Here is a 19,635-nt window from a genome sequence, read left to right on the forward strand (position 1 = left end):
ATAGCTATTATTAGTCAGTAAGACAGAAAACTGTTTAAATAGGTAGTACGAGTCAGTAAGACAGTAAACCGTCTAAATAGGTATTACAAGCCACTTTGTCTTTCAGTGTACTGCTAAAGTGGAAATATCTGAATTTTCCTTTAACATCCTAGGTTAATAACGTTTCCTTTTCTTTCTCTCTAGCATCCACCACGACAATTTCCCCTGGTCGTGCTGTTACTTGGCTGAGTGATTATGAACAATTGAACAACCAGGGGTGTCTTGTCACAAAAGGTTTCGTTGGCTTAAGTGTCTTCTGCTTGAATTCAACTTATGGATATTTCCCATTCGAAGCCAGACGGTCAGGGTCTTGGTTGAAGTAGTACAGGCTACCTGCACTACTCAATAAAGGTTATAAAAAGACAGTTTTCCTCTATTGTATCATTTTCTGGGAACATTGATCAATGTCCGTGGTAGGCTCTTGATACCGTAGCTTACGTTACTGGAGGAGGAGGAAAGGTTCGGTTTCTAAGGCATGATACTGCTGGCTCAATGTTGCAGCATATTATTCCATTCTTACTTACTGGAACATAACTATGAGAATTTGTTGGCCCTTGCTGAGTTTTTGTTAAGAATTGTAGTAAACATTCCTTTTATAGACTCTGTATAATGTTCTACTTGGTTGGAAGGGACTGTTGAACTCTGGTTCTACGATTTGAACATTAGATGGCGCTCAAATTGCTCTGAATTCACATATCCTATATATTTTAAATACATTTCTAAGTCGTTGATAAGAACAAGGGCAGTCAAAAAATTAAATTGTGCTTTGTATGGAACTTGTATAGTAAACATATGAATCTCTTTGTTACAAAAGCTTAAGCTGTTTCGGTCTGTCGTTAATTTCTGACAGTTGTTTGTTTCGGCGACGAAAGTGCCACACATACGTTGGAAAATAGAGCCGTAAAGAAAGCTTTAAGTCTAAATAGATTTATATTATGTTCCATAATTTGTATTCCTACATGACTGATGTAGTTAGAGTGCTCAAAATAAATATTAATAAGAGAGTGGAGTTTGTTACAAGATTTAATATGTTCTATTGTTTTGTTTTTCTTTGGAAAAAAACAGAAACAAACTATCACAGTACGAATATTTTGAGAAGTGTACGAATAAAATTAAAGAACCGTTTATTGTTTGGAACGGATGTGTTTGGACAATGACAACAAAATCATTTTAGAATATCTAAAGTAAATCCATTATCTTGAAGAGCTCATTCATTCTTAAGATATTAGTTTGAATGTGCGTGACATCAAAAAAGGGCTTGTGAATAGCTGCATGGAATATCAGCGAGCACTTATGTAACTATATCAGTTACCGTAATACGATAAAGTTATATTTCAGGAAGGCAATCTTTTTCGGCAAGATTTAAATGTATACTTATCCAACACGTAGAATAAACCCAAACGAGCCCGAAGGAGCTTATTTAATGTTATGTGGCTCCAGACAATGAAGACTTGTAGAATAACATGGATTTTACCACACAACTTTAATGATAGCTATAAAACATACGAGAACATGCGTTTAACATTATCTTTTTAATGACTTTCTTTTGAGTTAATGGACAAATAGAACACTTAGAGCTTTAATTATAAGCATTAATGAAACGATAACATGTAATACATTACGATTTTGCCAATGACGTTTTTTTTTTTTGTAGCTTATGTATAATGTGAACGTTTATAAGCGAACATATTAGTTTAACAAAAGCCAGAAAAAGATTGTAGCAAATGATTCTCATTAGGTGAAACGCCAAGTTTTTATATATGTAAACTCCATGTCCATATGGAAAGTGAAACGTCTAAATGTATACACTTTGTACAAGAACATGTGACTGTTATGTGAAAAGTCTAAATGTGTACTCGGTGTAAAAACATGTAACTGTTATGCGAAAAGTCTAAATGTGTACTTGGTGTAAAAACATGTAACTGTTATGTACGGAAGTGAATTTCTAGACTAATAAATGAAAAAAAGAAACACACGCATAAAACGGGGCGAAATAATATCACCGTTCATATGTATATGATAACAAATATGTATATTGTGAAATATAAAGACAAAGACATAACAGTCTTTATGGTGCTGTAATCTAAAATAATATATAAGAAAATAAGTAAAATTATAAATTACACATTATCCGTGAAAGAAATGATGTTATAATAGCACTGCAAAGATAATTTAGCTAATTAAGATATGTAAATTAAGAAGTCCGCATTGGTCGTAGCACTGAATATGTTAAACATTAAAGTTACAGTGTTTTTTGTTTTATTCTTATGCCTTGCAAGATAAAGCAAAAAATATTTACCGTATCATCTGGAGATTATATTTGGATCCTTTATATGGTTAGATGTATTGAATGAGTTTCTTTGTGTTTATGTTAAAGACAACAATGTTATTGAATTAGAGTTGTTGACTTTTGTTTTTGGTGTCTACTTTGAAACGTCTGTTTGGGCATAACCACTTATGCTTTCTGAAGTGGCAATGTTTCAATAAATAGTTCTGTTTCAATTCGCAAGGGGAAAATAGCGCGTTTGTATACAGTCTATTGCCTAAGGTGTGTTCAAGAGATTAACTTCGGACGTCAAATACAGTGAGGATTCTTAGGGAAGCTGTATAGCTAAAAATGATCTATTAACACACTTAAACCTCTTGTGTTCTTTTTTTTTTAATTTTTGTCTTTCGCAAAGAACGATGACTGCTGACGTTATTTTTTGTTGTTGTTGTTTTTTTCCACACAAGTTTCACGTGGAGGATGTTCCAACATACTTTTAGCTGACGGTTTTTCATCACTAACGTAAATGTTGTTGCAGCGTAATGACCGTGCTGCATTACTAGGCGCTCATTAGACCAACGTATGTTCTATAAAGGCCAAAGCATACCGCGAAATCCAGAAATAGGACTCACTGTCTTACCTTGGAGTAACGTATTGGCTGTAAAGCAGTTAAAGAAATAGAAGATAGAGGGGGTGAAGGATCAGAAATATGCCATTTTCTCTGCCTTTGTTTTTAACATGACTGTGCTTTTCTATTAATAACATGACAATTCTATCCCATCATGATCAACTTGGTTTTCTATCGTTTCTAGTCGGCGGCTAGAAGAGCAGGAACGAGCTGTTCCAATTGCAAGACGTCAACGACGACACTGTGGCGACGGAACCAAAATGGAGAACCAGTGTGCAACGCCTGTGGACTTTACTTCAAACTCCATAACGTAAGTATTATACAAAACATATTGTGTAATTTTCATACTCCGATGAAATAAAATAAAAACAATTCAATATAATCGATTGTATCTGTTTTTCTGTACGTTATTCAGTAATTTACTTTTGTTTGGGGGTATAGGAATAATACAGTAATAAAAGAATAACTTATGGAGCTTACATTAAAGATGGAAATGTATTTGTTTGTAAAAGGTTTATGAATGTCTGTGGAACATTTTGTATTTTTTTACATTGCACAAAGATAATTTGGAAAGTATGTAATTTGGGCTCAGAAACATTAATGATATGAGCTTTGTAAAGTCAGTGAGAAGGAGCTGCATGATTGTCATGTCCTTTATCCATCTGAGAAGGTAGGTCTTCAGGAAAGGTGTTTTAAATCATAAAATTTGTATTATGCCCTGGGTATTAATAAAATGTTCACAATTTTCTTGTACTTTAATACTGATAGAATTGATCAGTTTTGAAATATGGTGTTAAACAGGCAATACAACAATAATCTGTTAAGTATCTGAACAGCTTCCAATCAATTATACAGTTTAGGTTATTGATAGTAGATGTAGGTTTTCAAATACTGAGTTTACTACTTACAGAGTTATAATTTACATAAATATTTGCAAAATTTTGGGTTTTTTCAACTTCATATTTTGCACACATTCTTATATAAGTTACGTTATTATGATTCAGTTTCGTTGGATTTATTCACATAGAAATAATCCTTGTTGATGTTCTTTTCATAAGTAATTAACGAGAAAAAAATATACGCGTAAGTGAAATAACATCGAAGCTATACAGAAGTGAAGTGGACGTTTACCATAACATTAACAATACAAATTATAGACTAGTCTTACCTTTACGATAAGTGCAAAACATCACACACACACACACATATATATTCAGCTTGTTTTTGTTCCTGATTATTCATCACTGAATCACCTTTCTTTTCCGATATATTATTGCACAATGTGTGAATGTTTTTTGTTGTTTTTTTGCTGTGCGAAAATACTAGTGATTAGCGTGCTGGACTGTGGCACCGAAGGTCCGTAGTTCTCGTTCTGTAAACACACATAGAGTTCAAAATTCTGAAACAGCTAGTGCAGTTAGCCCTCGTGTAGATTTGCGCGAATATATGAAACAAAACGAAATAAACCCTTATCAAAACTACAAGATTCTTTTTTCTAGACGTGTGAAAATGTTTTGTATTTAAATCTCATTTATTATAGTACATTACCCCATATTTTATTTTCTCTATATCTTTAATCTCCACAGATATGTCATTATGGAAAAACATCATCATTACACTGCTGATATTACATACACATCCGACACGAAAGATCGAGACTTTAGGCTAGAGAAACGATCTGGATATGATTTATAAAAACAAAAACAAAAAACTTCCTCTTCAAGATTATAGGGCGACAATATCTTCTAATAGTTATATATCTTCTTTCTAGAGAGCTAATTATGTGGACCGTAGTTTATATAACAGGTTTGTTGTAATTACTGGTCTACAGGTACCAAATACGTTGCGTGTCAGAAATGATATAGTAGCACCGGAAGAACGATATTTAAAACAAAGCCGGCCTTATTTAGACGATTTAAAACTGTGTTTGACAAATGATAAGCTATATTATTTAACGGATAAAAAGAGTTCTGTCTGTCTCTCAGACAAACTAAAATAAATCAATATATTATGTAAATAGATGGATTTCCTTGGTATATTTCTCTACAGGGTTATGCAAAAATCAACCGCAGAATGAAACATTATAAGCAAAGTTTGTCCTTTAACTCAGTGTTTTACTTATTTCCAAAATTTGCATGCAAAAACTGAAAGGAAAGTAAAAATTCGAAAGTCAATTTAGTGTTTAAAGAAATGTTAAAGAATGATTTCGCTAGTTGCACATTATTTCACAAATAGTTTCAAAGGCTCAAAGAAAGATGTTTCGTTCACGCAATCTTCATGTGAATATTAGACAGAGAAGAAAGATGCAATTTCATGTTAATTCCTAGTTCGGGTTTGAGAGTAGGAAATTTCATTTGACCTTGAGTAAGTGGAGAGTTTCGGACTATACAGAAGAAATATAATCATTTCGCTTGGGGCGGAATAATCATCTTGCTGGAGTTATTAATATTTCTCTCCCAAGGAAGAAGAAACCTGTATGAGGATGTAGTTGTGCTAAAACACTGGAGACTAAAGTATCTGTTGGCCAAGAACTGAAAAGAACTTGGGAGGTTTGAAAATTAAAATTTTAGATCAAGTAGTTCGTACGAACAGTGAAATTATATAAACAATTAGTCAAGTTCTATCCTCTTCTATTGCTAACTTGTCTACATATTTGCACTCTCATAACCCTTTATTGGTTATCCATAAACAAAGGAGTTTCTTCCTACCTATTTATATACAAAGGTTGAATGCATTTTATTAAAATGTTTTGGAGTCTCACCACTTCGTTACATTTCATGTCGCTGCGCCAAGTCATGCTTTATCTGACGACTGTGCATTTTAAAATGGTCTTGCAGCGTATTTTTCATGGCAAAAGGCTCCGATGTAATGATAGAACTCTTCCCTGCATACTTTCTATAATCCATATAGTGTATAGAGACAATGGTTTTCCAGCGCAAATTTCAAAAGTCCGATCGCACACCCCTCGACTTTACCGGTATGTTTTCGTATGGAAAAGGGGGAGATGTGACTGAAAACTTTATCTTCTTGGATCCATACCCTGTTGGTCTACCTCGTTCCCACATAAAGCTGGTATTTCTGAGTCGTACGACGGGTCCAGAATATTATCCTGATAGTAAGCAGAGTTCACCTTGACCTATGTATCTCTCTTCTGAAGCCTAACCTTTTCCTGGCGTAGTATTCAGTGATGATAATAAATCTCTTGGAAAAGTTTCCCAATATGCCATGTACCTCTTTTGGATTTTTTTTCTACACCCATTGGCCTGTAGTAAATGGCATGAGACTTGTTACATTTAACAAAGTACACATACGCTTCGCCGAGTGTTATCACCAACTGTCTTTTTTCCCTGGTTAAGTAGGTACTTTTCATAGCTAATTGCGAAAAAGATGAACAACATAATTGAAGAATTTGGACCTATCATTTGAGTATACATGCAAGAAAATCTAAACAACAATAAATTTGTCTTATGCGAAGTGCAATAGGTATAGATGTACTCCAAAGTGAAATATTTTTATTTGTGAAAAAATCTATTTGTAACATATTTTTTTTCATTTAATGCATTTGAGTGTTTTATTTAGTTTTAACGTATGAGTAGACTGAAGTGCATATCAAAATTAGATAGTTTTAAACAACAGAGTTTCATTCTACACCCAGTATTATAAGCTTGCTACCTGAATCCCCGCGTAGACTGACGGTCGTGACTTTTTTGTTAAACCGTTGTTAAAATTGGTTCCCGCTGGTTGACTTATGTTCTGTTTGTAATTACGCAGAAAAATGACCTAATGATCAAGACACATTCAATAACCTGAATTGATTCACTAGCAGAATAAGATAAGAAATCATCATGCTGCCACAAAAATATAATGTACACTGGACATGTTTACAGAATCTTCATAAAGTAACTAAAAGTATAGCTTTTGGGGAAAAATATATTACTCTGTTTAGAGAAAATGAGTACATGATACTCTGCGGCTGTAACTTTGGCATTCCGTATTAATACCCGTATTGTGTGTATAACGTGTGTAAAATGTACGTAATAGTTTACTTTCTTTTTTACGAGAGAAAATCAAACGTTTAATGCCACATCAGTGCAAAGTTGATCAAAATAATTATTAAATTTGCTAATGAAATCGTTATATATATTTTATAATTAAAGGTGTGCTTGTTCTTTGTTAATCTCAAAGTTACACAATGGCCCTTTTTGGGGTTTTCTGCTCAGTGCAGGTATTAAAACCCATTTTATATCGTTATAAACACTGACACTTACCGCTGAGCCACCGTGGGGGGGGGGGGCAATGGGTTCACTTTGGATCATTATGAGAAACAAAGTAAGAGCTTTGTAAGCTTTCTTGTGCTTACTATAAGCCATTTCCCGATAACTCCAGTACAGTATCGTGGGGGGGGGGGCAATGGGTTCACTTTGGATCATTATGAGAAACAAAGTAAGAGCTTTGTAAGCTTTCTTGTGCTTACTATAAGCCATTTCCCGATAACTCCAGTACAGTATGAAGAGGTATTGTAATGTCACAAATTTTTGAAAGCATGCCACAAATGAGTCATGTCTGGCTAATATACAGTTTCCTTTTTTCAAGGTTGCATATGTAGTGACCTTTCAGTAAAACCACCCCCAACGAACAGCCCAATTTGCTACGTAAAATTGAAGTCTGACCGGCGACGTACTTCAATAAAATACTACTGGTATAGAAACTTTAAACTGAAGATTGTCGTAGTTTTTGCGACAAACGACACGGCGAGAAATTTTTACTGTTTTATGCGTAACCATAATGTGCCTGTAATTGAAACACATGAACACTTCAGTTGTCAGCTTTAGTGATTAAGTGAATATCTCCTTGTTCGTAAATTTGTTGCCCTTACTGGTTTCAGAATATTGCTATTTTCTCAAACAAACTATCATTTACAAATATGTCCATTGTCCCGACCCTAAGTGTCTAGATCACGTTATCTCAAGTATTTTGATAGAAATGAATATTAAGGTAGATTTTCGTTCCATTTTTCTTTTTACCTGCTTCTTTGCCCCCCAGTGGCACAGCGGTATGTCTGCAGACTTACAACGCTAGAATCCGGGTTTCGATACCCGTGGTGGGCAGATAGCCCATTGCTTAGCTTTGTGCTTAATTACAAATAAACAAACAAACAAACCTGCTTCTTTAAAGGTATGTTAAAACTCAAGTTAAATTCTAGTCGATTTCAGTAGAAAGTTAACTACGACTAAGTTTAAAAAAACGACAAAAACTTTCCAGATCTGTGATAAGCGGGCAGGGGGGGGGGTAATATGAAAAAGTAAGATTTCTGTCATTTTGTGTGATTTTTAAAAGGGATGGAAGTTGGCATATCACTTGATCGACTGATGATCACATAGCAGACTAAATCATTTCGACTTTACATAGTGAATACAATTCCTACATTACTGACTTTTCCACCTTGTCTATCGAAAGCTTGGTGTTTGAATAGAATCTCAGCTTTCATCATTATACCATTTCTTTAGTTAACTTTAGAATACTACTTTTATGACTATTTTGCAATAAAATACATTTTAAGATTGAAAATTCTGGTTGTATTTGTTTTGCCAGTGACAACGTCAGTAATGTAAGGATTTTATTCTCCGTGTAAAGTTGATACGTTTTAATCTGCTATGTGATCATTAGCCTATCAAGTGATATGTCCATTTCCATCTCTATCTTGTTTATTTAGATCTTTTTTTTCAAGTTCAGTAGCCAGCCCTACATTTTTATTTAGCGATAATTTTTCCTTATACTTGTTTGTTTACTGTTTTTATATAATAGCGTACGTGAATTATTAGGTTATAGAGTGTATTCTAGAGCTTTATGAATTTTGCATAGAATAATAATAAAATAGATAGTCAAAGATCTTGAAGACTGTTTCGCTCTATCAAATGATAATAAAATTATAGTTATTGCTAGAACCAGGTAGACGCTAGGCCTTTTGAAGAAAGATGATATGAACAAAAATAAGAAATCTCGGTTTTGGCTATTCGCCGGTTTTCGACTTTGGGACGCTCTGGATAGCTGAAAAGCGGCATATATACCGGAGATAGAGCGACTTTGTCAGGTAGCTCTTCGTATCTAGCTTCTGGTAACTTGTAGAGAAGAAAATCCAGATGACTTTTGTATTGCTTTAATATAGGCGTCCGTGCCATCCTTATATAGAGAGTGCTAGCACTCTATACTTGTGAATTTCTAGTACAAACCGATCGAAAATACTTTGAAAATATACGACTTTATTATCCAGCATAACGTTCAACAGTTTTTAATATTTCACGATGAAGTGCAGATCTTATTTTGTTAATAACAGATATTAGGTAGAAAAAAAAAGTATTACCAGATAGAAACGGGAGTATAATTATATCAGACATTTTGGAATCTATAAATTCCGTCATCAACGATCTTTAAAAATACATACATTGAAAATGATGCACAAAATAGATAGAAGCACAATTTTTTTCGTGAAAATTGGAAACGTATTTAGCACATCAAAAATGAAATAACATGAAGAAAAAAAGTGTAAAGGATTTTTGAAAGAAAAGAAATTTGGGTTTACACGTGTAATAAATTCATCAATTTGCATAAAGAATATGATTGTATGTATTTTGTGTATCATCTTCAACGTATATATTCTTACAGATTCCTTATGATGGAATTTGTTGATTACGAAACGTTTGATTAAATATGTTTCACAATTGGTGCTCTGGTGCTTATTTTCTTAATTGCACTTGATTATTATTGAAAATACAATATTATACTAGTGATTACATTGATCATGAGAAGTTAAACGCCATATTTTTTTATATATTATTATAAGTTTTTCGTGTCTTCTTGATAAGATTTTCTGTACCACAACTCAAAATTTTGCTCTTCTAGCTATTGAGCCACACAGCAGGAAAAAAGCAAAAAAAAAAAAAGGTAAACTCAAAACAAATGTTTATGGACTATTTGACATAGTATCTTCCATTAATCTTGGATATCATTCTAAAAAAAAAACAAAAAAAACTGTTTGTCTCTTTGTTAATAAGCACAAAGCTACACAACAGTCTAACTGTGCTGTGCCCACTGCGGGTATCGAAACTCGACTTTTAACGTTATAAGCATCCGGACTCACCGCGGAGCCACCGAGAGGCTTGTAAAAACTAAAAATGTAACAAAAAAAAGAACCTTTTTTTATACATGTAGCTGTGGAATTTGTTTTTATATCAATAAGTATACATTCATTAGAGAGAGATATTCGAAGCATTTATTTAACATTGCAAGCCTATAAATATGTATAATAATACTTAATTATGTGCTCACATGATAATGATCCCACGTACAAAAAGTGTGGTTATGTTAATCATGTGGTATTTGAAACCTTAATTAGTATTTGAGGATGTGCTTGTCGATTAATGCGCCTTGGTTGATCTTGTGCTAGTTAAAACGCCTTGAGATAGATAGTTAAATTCACTAAATATCCTACGCTTGCTTTATTTCGGACATGCGCAAAGTAACCAGCAATACGATAACAAGTTTCGACACGTTTTAAATCAAGAAGCCACTTTATCTACGGAATGTGTGTATTTTATTTTCGATAAACCACAGTCGTCAGCTAATATCTGTGTGTGTGTTTTAAGTTAAACTTATGTTATTACTTCTTTCGTTAACTTCGTATACAAAATATCTTTACTCGTACTGCCACATAAAAAGCTGTTAGTATAATCTTTAACAGGTCAATGCTATTTTGTGACACAGTTTAGTTTACCCGAATAGACTAATTCTCAGCAGCTGTTAATGTCGCCAGCGAGTCGCAGGTCGAAGGTCATGTCACGGTCTTTACATCGTGTACTACCGTGGAGAAGACCGCCTCTGTCATCGATGTACAGCTTGGCGTCATCGAGATTTTGTCGGCATCCTTCCATCTAGTCTTTCCTGGTTTTAGCGAGCTGCGAGACGGGATAGGGACGTTATGACCTCAGTAGACAGCCTCCAACTGTGCTCAATCTTGTACCAATTTCTTGGTCTTGTGCTTCGGCCGTGCAACGACGGACGCCGGGGTGCGTACTTCTTCTAGCCGAGCTAGGGCCGCCGGCGCCCCCGCACTGAAATCCTAAACTCTGAAAGCTCCGTTGATCCGAGTGAATGGGTTTCAAAATGCCCTTTACTCCCCCTGAGTTCTTGCTAATGGTAGTCTTTAAAGGCCAAGGAGGTTTGGCAGACAGACACAAAAGTAAACGTAAACTCATCTCTTAAAGGCGTCAGCCGTTTGCGTGCCAGACCATAGTAACATACTTATTCAATACGAAGTTATTTAAGAAAATAAAATTGTATTATATATACATGTGTGTATACATACATACACACATATATATATATATATACATTTAATGTGATTTATTTTCATTGATACTATATGAATTATGAAAATTTTATGGGTTTTATTTACAAATCAATATATATTTTTTTTATTTAGGGCACGAGGATTAAAGGTGTATCGTTTGTTATTGAATGTACATCATAAAATATCTCAGATTGTAGGTTTAATGCACGCAAACCTTGCATTCATTAAATTGAATAAACTTTCAAAGTAAGAAACATGAATGACTATATTATGATTATGTCTAAGTAGGGAAGTCTGTGTGACATAGCACGTGAAGGTTCAGTATTTCACCGGCTATGAAAACGTATAAATGACGTAGTTATAAGTATATACACTTGTCAGACTGAAACCCCTTATTCGTGTGTAAACTTTTAAGCACACTTCTGTTGCTTTTGTGGAAATACACGGTATTCTATAACATATACAAGCTTCACACTATACGTATTTCCGCAACCGGTTCAGGATCCACCAATTTGGCCAGCAGGATTAACAGTCGAAGTTTGTACGACTAACGCACACAAACAAGCATAACACGATAACAATATATTTAACATAGGTAGGAGTAATGTCTGTCGTTTATCTAAAACTGTATGTATATAATAAAGAGGTTCACTAGAACGTACAGAATGAGCTAGAGCTGAACGTTCCAGTGGCACAGCTCAAGTTACACTGGCTAGACGCCACCGAATCTATTACGGAATCTTGGAGGGTCGGGGTCGAGCTTGGGAAAATACACCATTAGTCTTTTTTGACGCCTCATTTGCGTTTATTTTACTCGAAATTTGCACAAAGTGCAATATTAGTTTAATTGTATTTTTAACGACCATCTTAGACAAGAAAAAGAGACATTCAAGATAATTATTGATGCTCAATAAAATATGAGCTGAACGTTGGTGGTGTCTCTTTATATATTATTATAACTAATACTGGTTCAGAATGAAATCCTGTAATTATACAATCTTGATTAAAAAAACGGGAAATAAATCTAAAGTCCGACCCTTCCATTCCCCAAGACTGATATAATTAACCATTCAGTCATATAATATTCGCCAATTCTTGTGAGAAAATAACGTAAATGAAGGAACGTCATATTTTATAATTGTTAACACTCTACGGAATAAGTACGATAGAGAATTGTACAACATGTTTTGTTACATGCAAATGTTAATTTAGCATGAACGTATACAAAGTACATTGTTTGTTTTTTAGAACAAAGCCACATTGGGCTAACTGTTGTGTCCAGTACGAGGAATTGAACCATTGAATTTAGCGTTGTAAGTCCGTAAACTTACAGTTATCCCACCGGGGGGGGGGGGGGGGAGGGACTCGAAGTGTACATAGTAGATATAACGTCGTGTGCTACAAGTTATCGCTTTTAATGTACTATTTTGAGGGTGGCGAGGTGTAACAACTGTTTTACTGCTATAGTGTAAGGATCCTCAATTAATATCACGATCCTCTCAATGGCATTATGAATATTTCGGTTTTTCCTACTCTCTAATTATTTCAGCTGGAAAGACCGAAAACTATCAATCAAACTTATATATATATATATATATATATACGATTTGTTTTAAATTTTCACAATAGCGATGTAATTTGTTAAATTAGAAATCGGCTCTCATGAATTAGTCATTATTAAAATGCACTTTACTCACTGAAACTCCATTATCTTTGAAAAAACAAAAAACAACGTACGTGTTTCTCATGTATCCTTGTAATTAGAGCGACAAACTGTATTCAGTCTGTAGAGCATGCACCTGTGAAACGGTGGATACATGCCTCTACACACAGTGAAAACATACTGTAGTATCTGTAAAACAAAATGTATATTCCTGTTTCACACTTTATTCCTTTTCACAGGTACTTTTAAACCAATAAAACAAAACTGCATTTTCACGTCATACGTATCTATGTTTTTCCAAGTACTATATTCTGTCAGGAAAATCATGTACTGCTGTATATTATTCTGCATTTACTCTTTTAAGCACCTGCCTTAGCATCGAAAAAAAAAAAGCATGTTGTATTTTCACCCCCAGGCATCCAGTGTACAATTAAAACGCGTCTCGTAAACCTGTCAGTCTGTAGATTTCTTTCTTCGTTTGGATAGCGACAGATTGGTTGAGTTAAAAGTGCTGAAAGGAAACACTCAGACTGCTCTGCGTAAATAAACAATGTTGAGATAGACGAATGATAGTTTATGTGAAAACTGATATCAGCCTCTAATCGCTCACCTCGTCCGACCCTGGCACGGGCCAAACATTTGCCCCTGTATTCTGTAACAGTGTAAGGCCTTGATTGGTTATGATATATGTATACGCTGATAGTGATGGATAACGTTCGTCCTCAGCCAAAAACATAACTTGCAATATGTATTTCTTACAAGTTTAATAACTGACAAAAATAAACCTTAGTGCTTTTAGTAACACATCTTACTGTGTAACCTTGTCATCCAGCTGTATCACACAAAACCAACATAAAATACCCCAACTCCGTTGAGGGGTTCAAAGGCTCCCTCATGATTCATAGAGGCCCCAGTGTACCGCTCAATTTCCTGCATTATCTACAATTATATTTATAGCTACCCCAGAAGCGTCCGTACCCGAAAACCATATTGGATACCCGCCCATGGTACCTGAGCACGTGTACCAAGTTTGGTTCCGCTAGCTTGTGAGAGCGAGTACGAACACAGTTTCAAAAGGTGCACTTGGGATCTTGAGGGAGCCAACTTCGGGTTCAACGGCCCTGAAAACATACTCTTAGATTCCTTGCTTCTCGGTGACTCACGGTAAGTCTGTGAGCTTGCAACGCTAAAAATCGGGTTTCGATACCCATGGTGAGCACAGCACAGATAGCCCATTGTGTAGCTTTGTGCTTAACTACAAATAAACAAATAAACTTAGATTTCCATCATACCTGGTCAACTTTCCGGAGGGCAATTTAGCCCCTCGGTAGGGGGCTGCGCCATATAGATAAAGAAACCTCCTGGCCACCCAGAGTCCGTCTACCAGGTTTGGGCCTACTATCATCAGAACTGTAGAAGGAGTTAGCTGGACATACTTGAATATATACAAAGTTACAAGTTCGATTCATACAGGATACTAAGACCCTTTGTTTTTTAAGCCTTACAAAAATATTGTATTGTTGCTGACATCGCTATGATAAATTTATTATATTTTATGATAACAAGTAAGATCAGTGTTTAGTTACTTGGATTAAGATGTTTTTATTTAACCTATAGCCATAACACCGTTACTATCGTATGATTTCAACATTCTGTGGGATTAGCTAACATCTCTTTGTACAATACGTGTTGTGAAATAAACTGTTGATTTTTTGTGAGGTTGGGGTATGTATAATCTCCGGTGTATTCGGCGAGATACTTTACCGACAATTTGAACAGTTTAGTCTGTGTACGTGGACCAAAAAACCTGGTAACCACAGCGAATTTAGCATATAGAAGTCTGTATTATCCATATTGACATTTTGCCAAGTGGCTTTTGTTTCAACATTTGCGGTAAGAGTGGAAAAGTCGGAGGTGTAACTACTGAGATCGTTCAATAAACATAAATCACCTTTCAAACATCCGAACCCATCCATCCTCCTGATGAAGCAGCGTCGTTTATATTTTGACAGGTTTTTCTCCAGGTACCAGTTTTCTGAGATTTTCTTCTAGAACTGAGGTACCACATTATTTGTTTTTTGAAACTGGAGAATAAAGGCCGCAAGTTGAACTACGATGGAATGATTCGTAGGTTGGCAGTGGAGTAATTGCCGTTTTAGAGGCAATACCACAGGCAGGGTGTGCACACTATTAACATAAAAAAGAACCAACTAAACAACTTTAACATTCCTATCTTGTTCGAGTATACAGTAGAAATTGGCTCTAGTCACAGACCCGTTACTCGCTTGTATTTAGACAAATTAGCGGCGCTTTTCACAAACAGCCACGGGCCGTATTTATGATGTCACTGCAGATCAGAGACTTGCAATTTAGGAAATTAACGGCCTCGTGAGGAGGTGTGCAGGCAAAAGTGCACGTGGTCACAGTGCGAGGTGTCCGTGAGGACCCACCATGTATGTTTAGCAAGAGGAGTGCCTGTAGCACTCTGCGTGCCTAATAATGCCTGTAAGTATTAAGTTTAGTGTAATTCAAAGCCGTTAGACCCCTACCCTGTCATGCCTGGCCCCTGTATCGATATTTTAATAGGAGACAAACGACATATTCCTCTGGTAGAATATTATTTGGTAACGCTTTTTCCACGCCTATAATATAGAATTATGTATGTTAGGGTAGTTATTCAGTTTCATGTAAATAGACCGTTAAACCGTAAATTATATTATATTAATATTCCACGTTTTTGATCACGGTCTAATTGACAGAAACCATGGCCTCTATTTCTCGTCTCGATATTGCTTATCTGAAATAAAGTACATGATCTCATAATAAGAAGTTCATGGTTTATTGCCCTCTACTTCGTCTCTGTTCAAAGCTTTAAGCATAAGCCAATAAATATCACTCCAATGGTCGTTAGCACATTATAACAAGAACCTAAAGGTTTCAAGTCACGATTTCTTGTAGGACTTAGAATGCCATAAAACTGGTCCTTGAATACCTGGCGTTCCCGTTACCTCCTGGGACTGCTTACATTGTGATTGTTTTGTGATTGCTATCCTTTAAGGTATCGTTTGTTACGTCCAAGCCATGTTTTCACGGTCCCTGGAGTGTCAAATCTTTATCTAAAGTATCGAGAGAAAGAAAATTATGAACTTGGTTAAAACATTGTATTCTTATGTTTTCAATTACGTCAAGAAATGCAGAGTGGACGCTCGTGCATTGGGAGAAATGTTTATAAATCATGATAGGTAGAGATGATGAAGTAAATGAAATATTATTGTTTTTATATTTGAGCAAACTGTCGTCAGATTAATTATTATCTGTGTATTTTTATAGAAAATATTTTTAAATTTCTTATTCAGAGGATTATACTGATGAATGTTGTGTACACTCACCTTTATAATACTTTTAATTACCTAAAGCAACAAAGTGGATGCATAACGAAAAATACGCCAGACTAGTAGCTATCTTACATGATATTAATCGAAATGTAGTGCTCTGCTGGTTCTGGTGTACATGGATTTTATTACTTTAAACTAACGTGTTTCGTATAGCAATAGTATCGAAATGTAGTGCTCTGCTGTTTCTGGTGCACATGGATTTTATTTCTTTGAACTAACGTGTTTCGTATAGCAATAGTATTGAAATGTAGTGCTCTGCTGGTTCTGGTGCACATGGATTTTATTACTTTAAACTAACGTGTTTCATGTAGCAATAGTATCGAAATGTAGTGCTCTGCTGGTTCTGGTGCACATGGATTTTATTCTTTAAACTAACGTGTTTCATGTAGCAATAGTATCGAAATGTAGTGCTCTGCTGGTTCTTTGCACATGGATTTTATTACTTTAAACTAACGTGTTTCATTAGAATAGGTTTTCATTATTTCAAAATGAAATTAAACTTAAAGGCACTTTTTGTTCGCAAGAAAGTATAATGTTGAAAAGTGTTTAAATGGCATTAAACATGATATGTGAAACAATAACTTCTGGTGTTACTGTTTTGAACCCTGGACTGTACACAGTAAACATAGTCCTATAAGAATAAAGTTATTATCAAAAATATATATTGCTAAATAAAAAAAATGACACTAAAGCCTCTCATCAAGGTACTTGTAGTCATTTTCATAATGCTTATTGAAACAGAAAACGAATTTTTGCACTTCTTGACTTTCATAGAAAAAGTTGATGAAGATACCTAACAGACGTCAGACACACTATTCTAATTACTCATTCCTCGGCAGACATACTGGACTATGTTATGATGTCGCTTCTCCTAAAAAGATCACCTGTTCTGTTATATATAATGTTTGGTATTTATCGATCTAGTAATACGTTATACTAATCGAGCCTTTACTTTTCTCTATTGTTACTAGTCACGCATTTAAATATTGTAGTCATTACGTTTTTAAGAAATTAACGTTCAAACTTTAAGATTCAAACCTGCTTTAAAACAATTTCTACAGAATATTCCAAGTTTAACGAGCGTCTTAAGTTAACTAAAATTTCGAATTTAAGAACACTTGGACAAAAAATACAATTTGTGTATTTAGCTTTCTCCGCTCATGCATAGGCAACATAGAAAAAGAAAGAAAAAAAAAGCTATCGTATGTAATCTGCCTCTTTCCATTATAAAACTTTACAATTTCACTTTAACTTAAAAACTTTTTTCTCGACTTATGTGAGCTGTTAAGAAAACATATATTCCTCTAGTAAATCTGTTTTTCGAGTTATTTTTTGTTTGACAAAAATATTTTGGTAATGTCAAAATCTGCACTTGTATTACAATGCAGAGGTTTTTGTTTCAACTCCTTAGTTGTGGATGAAAAATACTTTAATTATTTTACAGCTTAGTGAGAAACGGACTTATTTTACGAATATTTGTATAGTTCGCCTATCTTTTTTAAAACAACACAATTAGTTTACTGTTAAACACATGAAACTGAACTAACGTAAGTAATACCCGTCTAACCGCAAGAAACTGGTCTGCATCACTTTCTCATGAGCATTCAGTTACTGTAATAAACTACAGAAACTTGAATCCCTAGTCAATATACTCTCCCAAATGACTTCGTTAACGCCCTTTAAAGCTATCTGCGGGTGGTACGGACTGTGTTGGTAATAACAATTAATTGTACGTTGGACTGAATTGATAACTACGTACCTGTCTTATTAGGGGTGTTGATTTTTACCTGTAAAGGTATACCTATACAACTACATACACGCGGGGTCCATAATGAATTATGGCCTACCTAGAGATTTTCATTAAATAAAACAAAAACAAAATAACCAAGTTAAACGTCAAGCAACTTATTACAAGGCCAGCATTTTTTAAATCCTGGTTTAGTTATACACATAAAAACGCTCGGTGTAACCATAACGACTAAATTATGCAGTGAATGGGCACATAAATATAACGGTTGACATGTAAACACAGACGAGTAAAAAAGTGGAAACACATTCGCACATAGGGATAAAACACGTAGAAAATAACGATGGTAAGTGTCACGTGATCCTGTAGTGCGTATTTGGGAAGAGCGATAAAACAAATCGAAAACTGACGAAGTGTCGCGTATTGCAGCAGTAAATGATGGGTATAAACACAAAACACGCTTGCAACTGGCGAGGGCAAGTGTCTCTTGACACTGTAGTGCACTTTTGCTTACATAAATATAACAAGCTGTATTTCACGAGGGAAAGCGATATAATTCTCTAATACATATTTTCATGTATAGATAGAATTCGCCTGAATATGATGATGAGAATTATCGAGTTCGAGTGTAGTGTTTGCATCTATACTGGTGAAGTCATCTGAATGCATTTTACATGGTACTTGCGTGTTGTTGAACTCGCGTATGGTACTGCATGTGTGTATCAGGTGGTAGTTGTATAATTTGGGTGGGTCCCCAATTTTTCCAGGGGACTTCACTTAATTTATGGCTTTATCATGACAAGTTCTGAACGATAGATGTACGTGCAACGTCAGACTTCCAATAGGAAATAGCTCTTCATATTTGTTACATGTCAATAGGCCTAGGAGAGTCGCCAGGTGTATTGGTTTTAATAATTTTTCAATAATATTCTGACATATTTCGATACCTCTGCGTTAGGTTAACTAACTAGTTTATAGAACAAGCTTTCCCGAGCGTTTAACGTACATCTTATATGTAGTTGTGATATATCCCTCAATATCTCCTGATCTATGGTTTGCGCCATTAGAATATAATTCGAAACATTAATGTAGTACAGGTACTGTTATATAGTTAAATTATTTCGTGGATTCGGTGTTGAGATTTTCTCTCGGGTAGAAAAGGAAAATATTTAAATCTAGACAGTAGACTAACATTTATATATACTTGTTTATTGACGAGGGCCTTTCTACGGTCTGAAGGTCCTAATGTCTGAAATCCCATAAACACAACTGAATGATTGAAGGCTTAAGTAAGAAATAAAATAAGTAACGCTAGAATCGATATATATTGTTACAGTCGATTTTTACAGCTTTATATATTTGGTTTGATACATTTTGGAATGCACTTTCCTTGGAACTGACAAAGAAATGGCCTTAGGATAATAATTTTATCTGTTGTCATGCTTCTTATGGTAGAAACTGTTTGTTTGTTTTTTAATTTTGCGCAAAGCTACACGAGGGCTATCTGCGCTAGCCGTCCCTAATTTAGCAGTGTAAGACTAGAGGGAAGG

General features: G+C 34.9%; 1 protein-coding gene across 6 annotated transcripts in view; it reads left to right on the forward strand.

Annotated features, from left to right (window-relative positions):
- The window catches only part of LOC106459701 (GATA-binding factor 2-like), a 198,236-nt gene that overhangs the window by 164,987 nt on the left and 13,614 nt on the right, over positions 1 to 19,635 (forward strand). For all 6 annotated transcript variants that reach the window (XM_013919352.2, XM_022386417.1, XM_022386429.1 and 3 more), the window contains one exon: positions 3,118 to 3,243. In XM_013919352.2, the coding sequence (XP_013774806.1) occupies positions 3,118 to 3,243 (126 nt within the window). The remainder of the gene's footprint in view (positions 1 to 3,117; positions 3,244 to 19,635) is intronic.

The sequence above is a fragment of the Limulus polyphemus genome, unplaced genomic scaffold (genome assembly GCF_000517525.1).
Source record: "Limulus polyphemus unplaced genomic scaffold, Limulus_polyphemus-2.1.2 Scaffold29, whole genome shotgun sequence".
Taxonomy (NCBI): domain Eukaryota; kingdom Metazoa; phylum Arthropoda; class Merostomata; order Xiphosura; family Limulidae; genus Limulus; species Limulus polyphemus.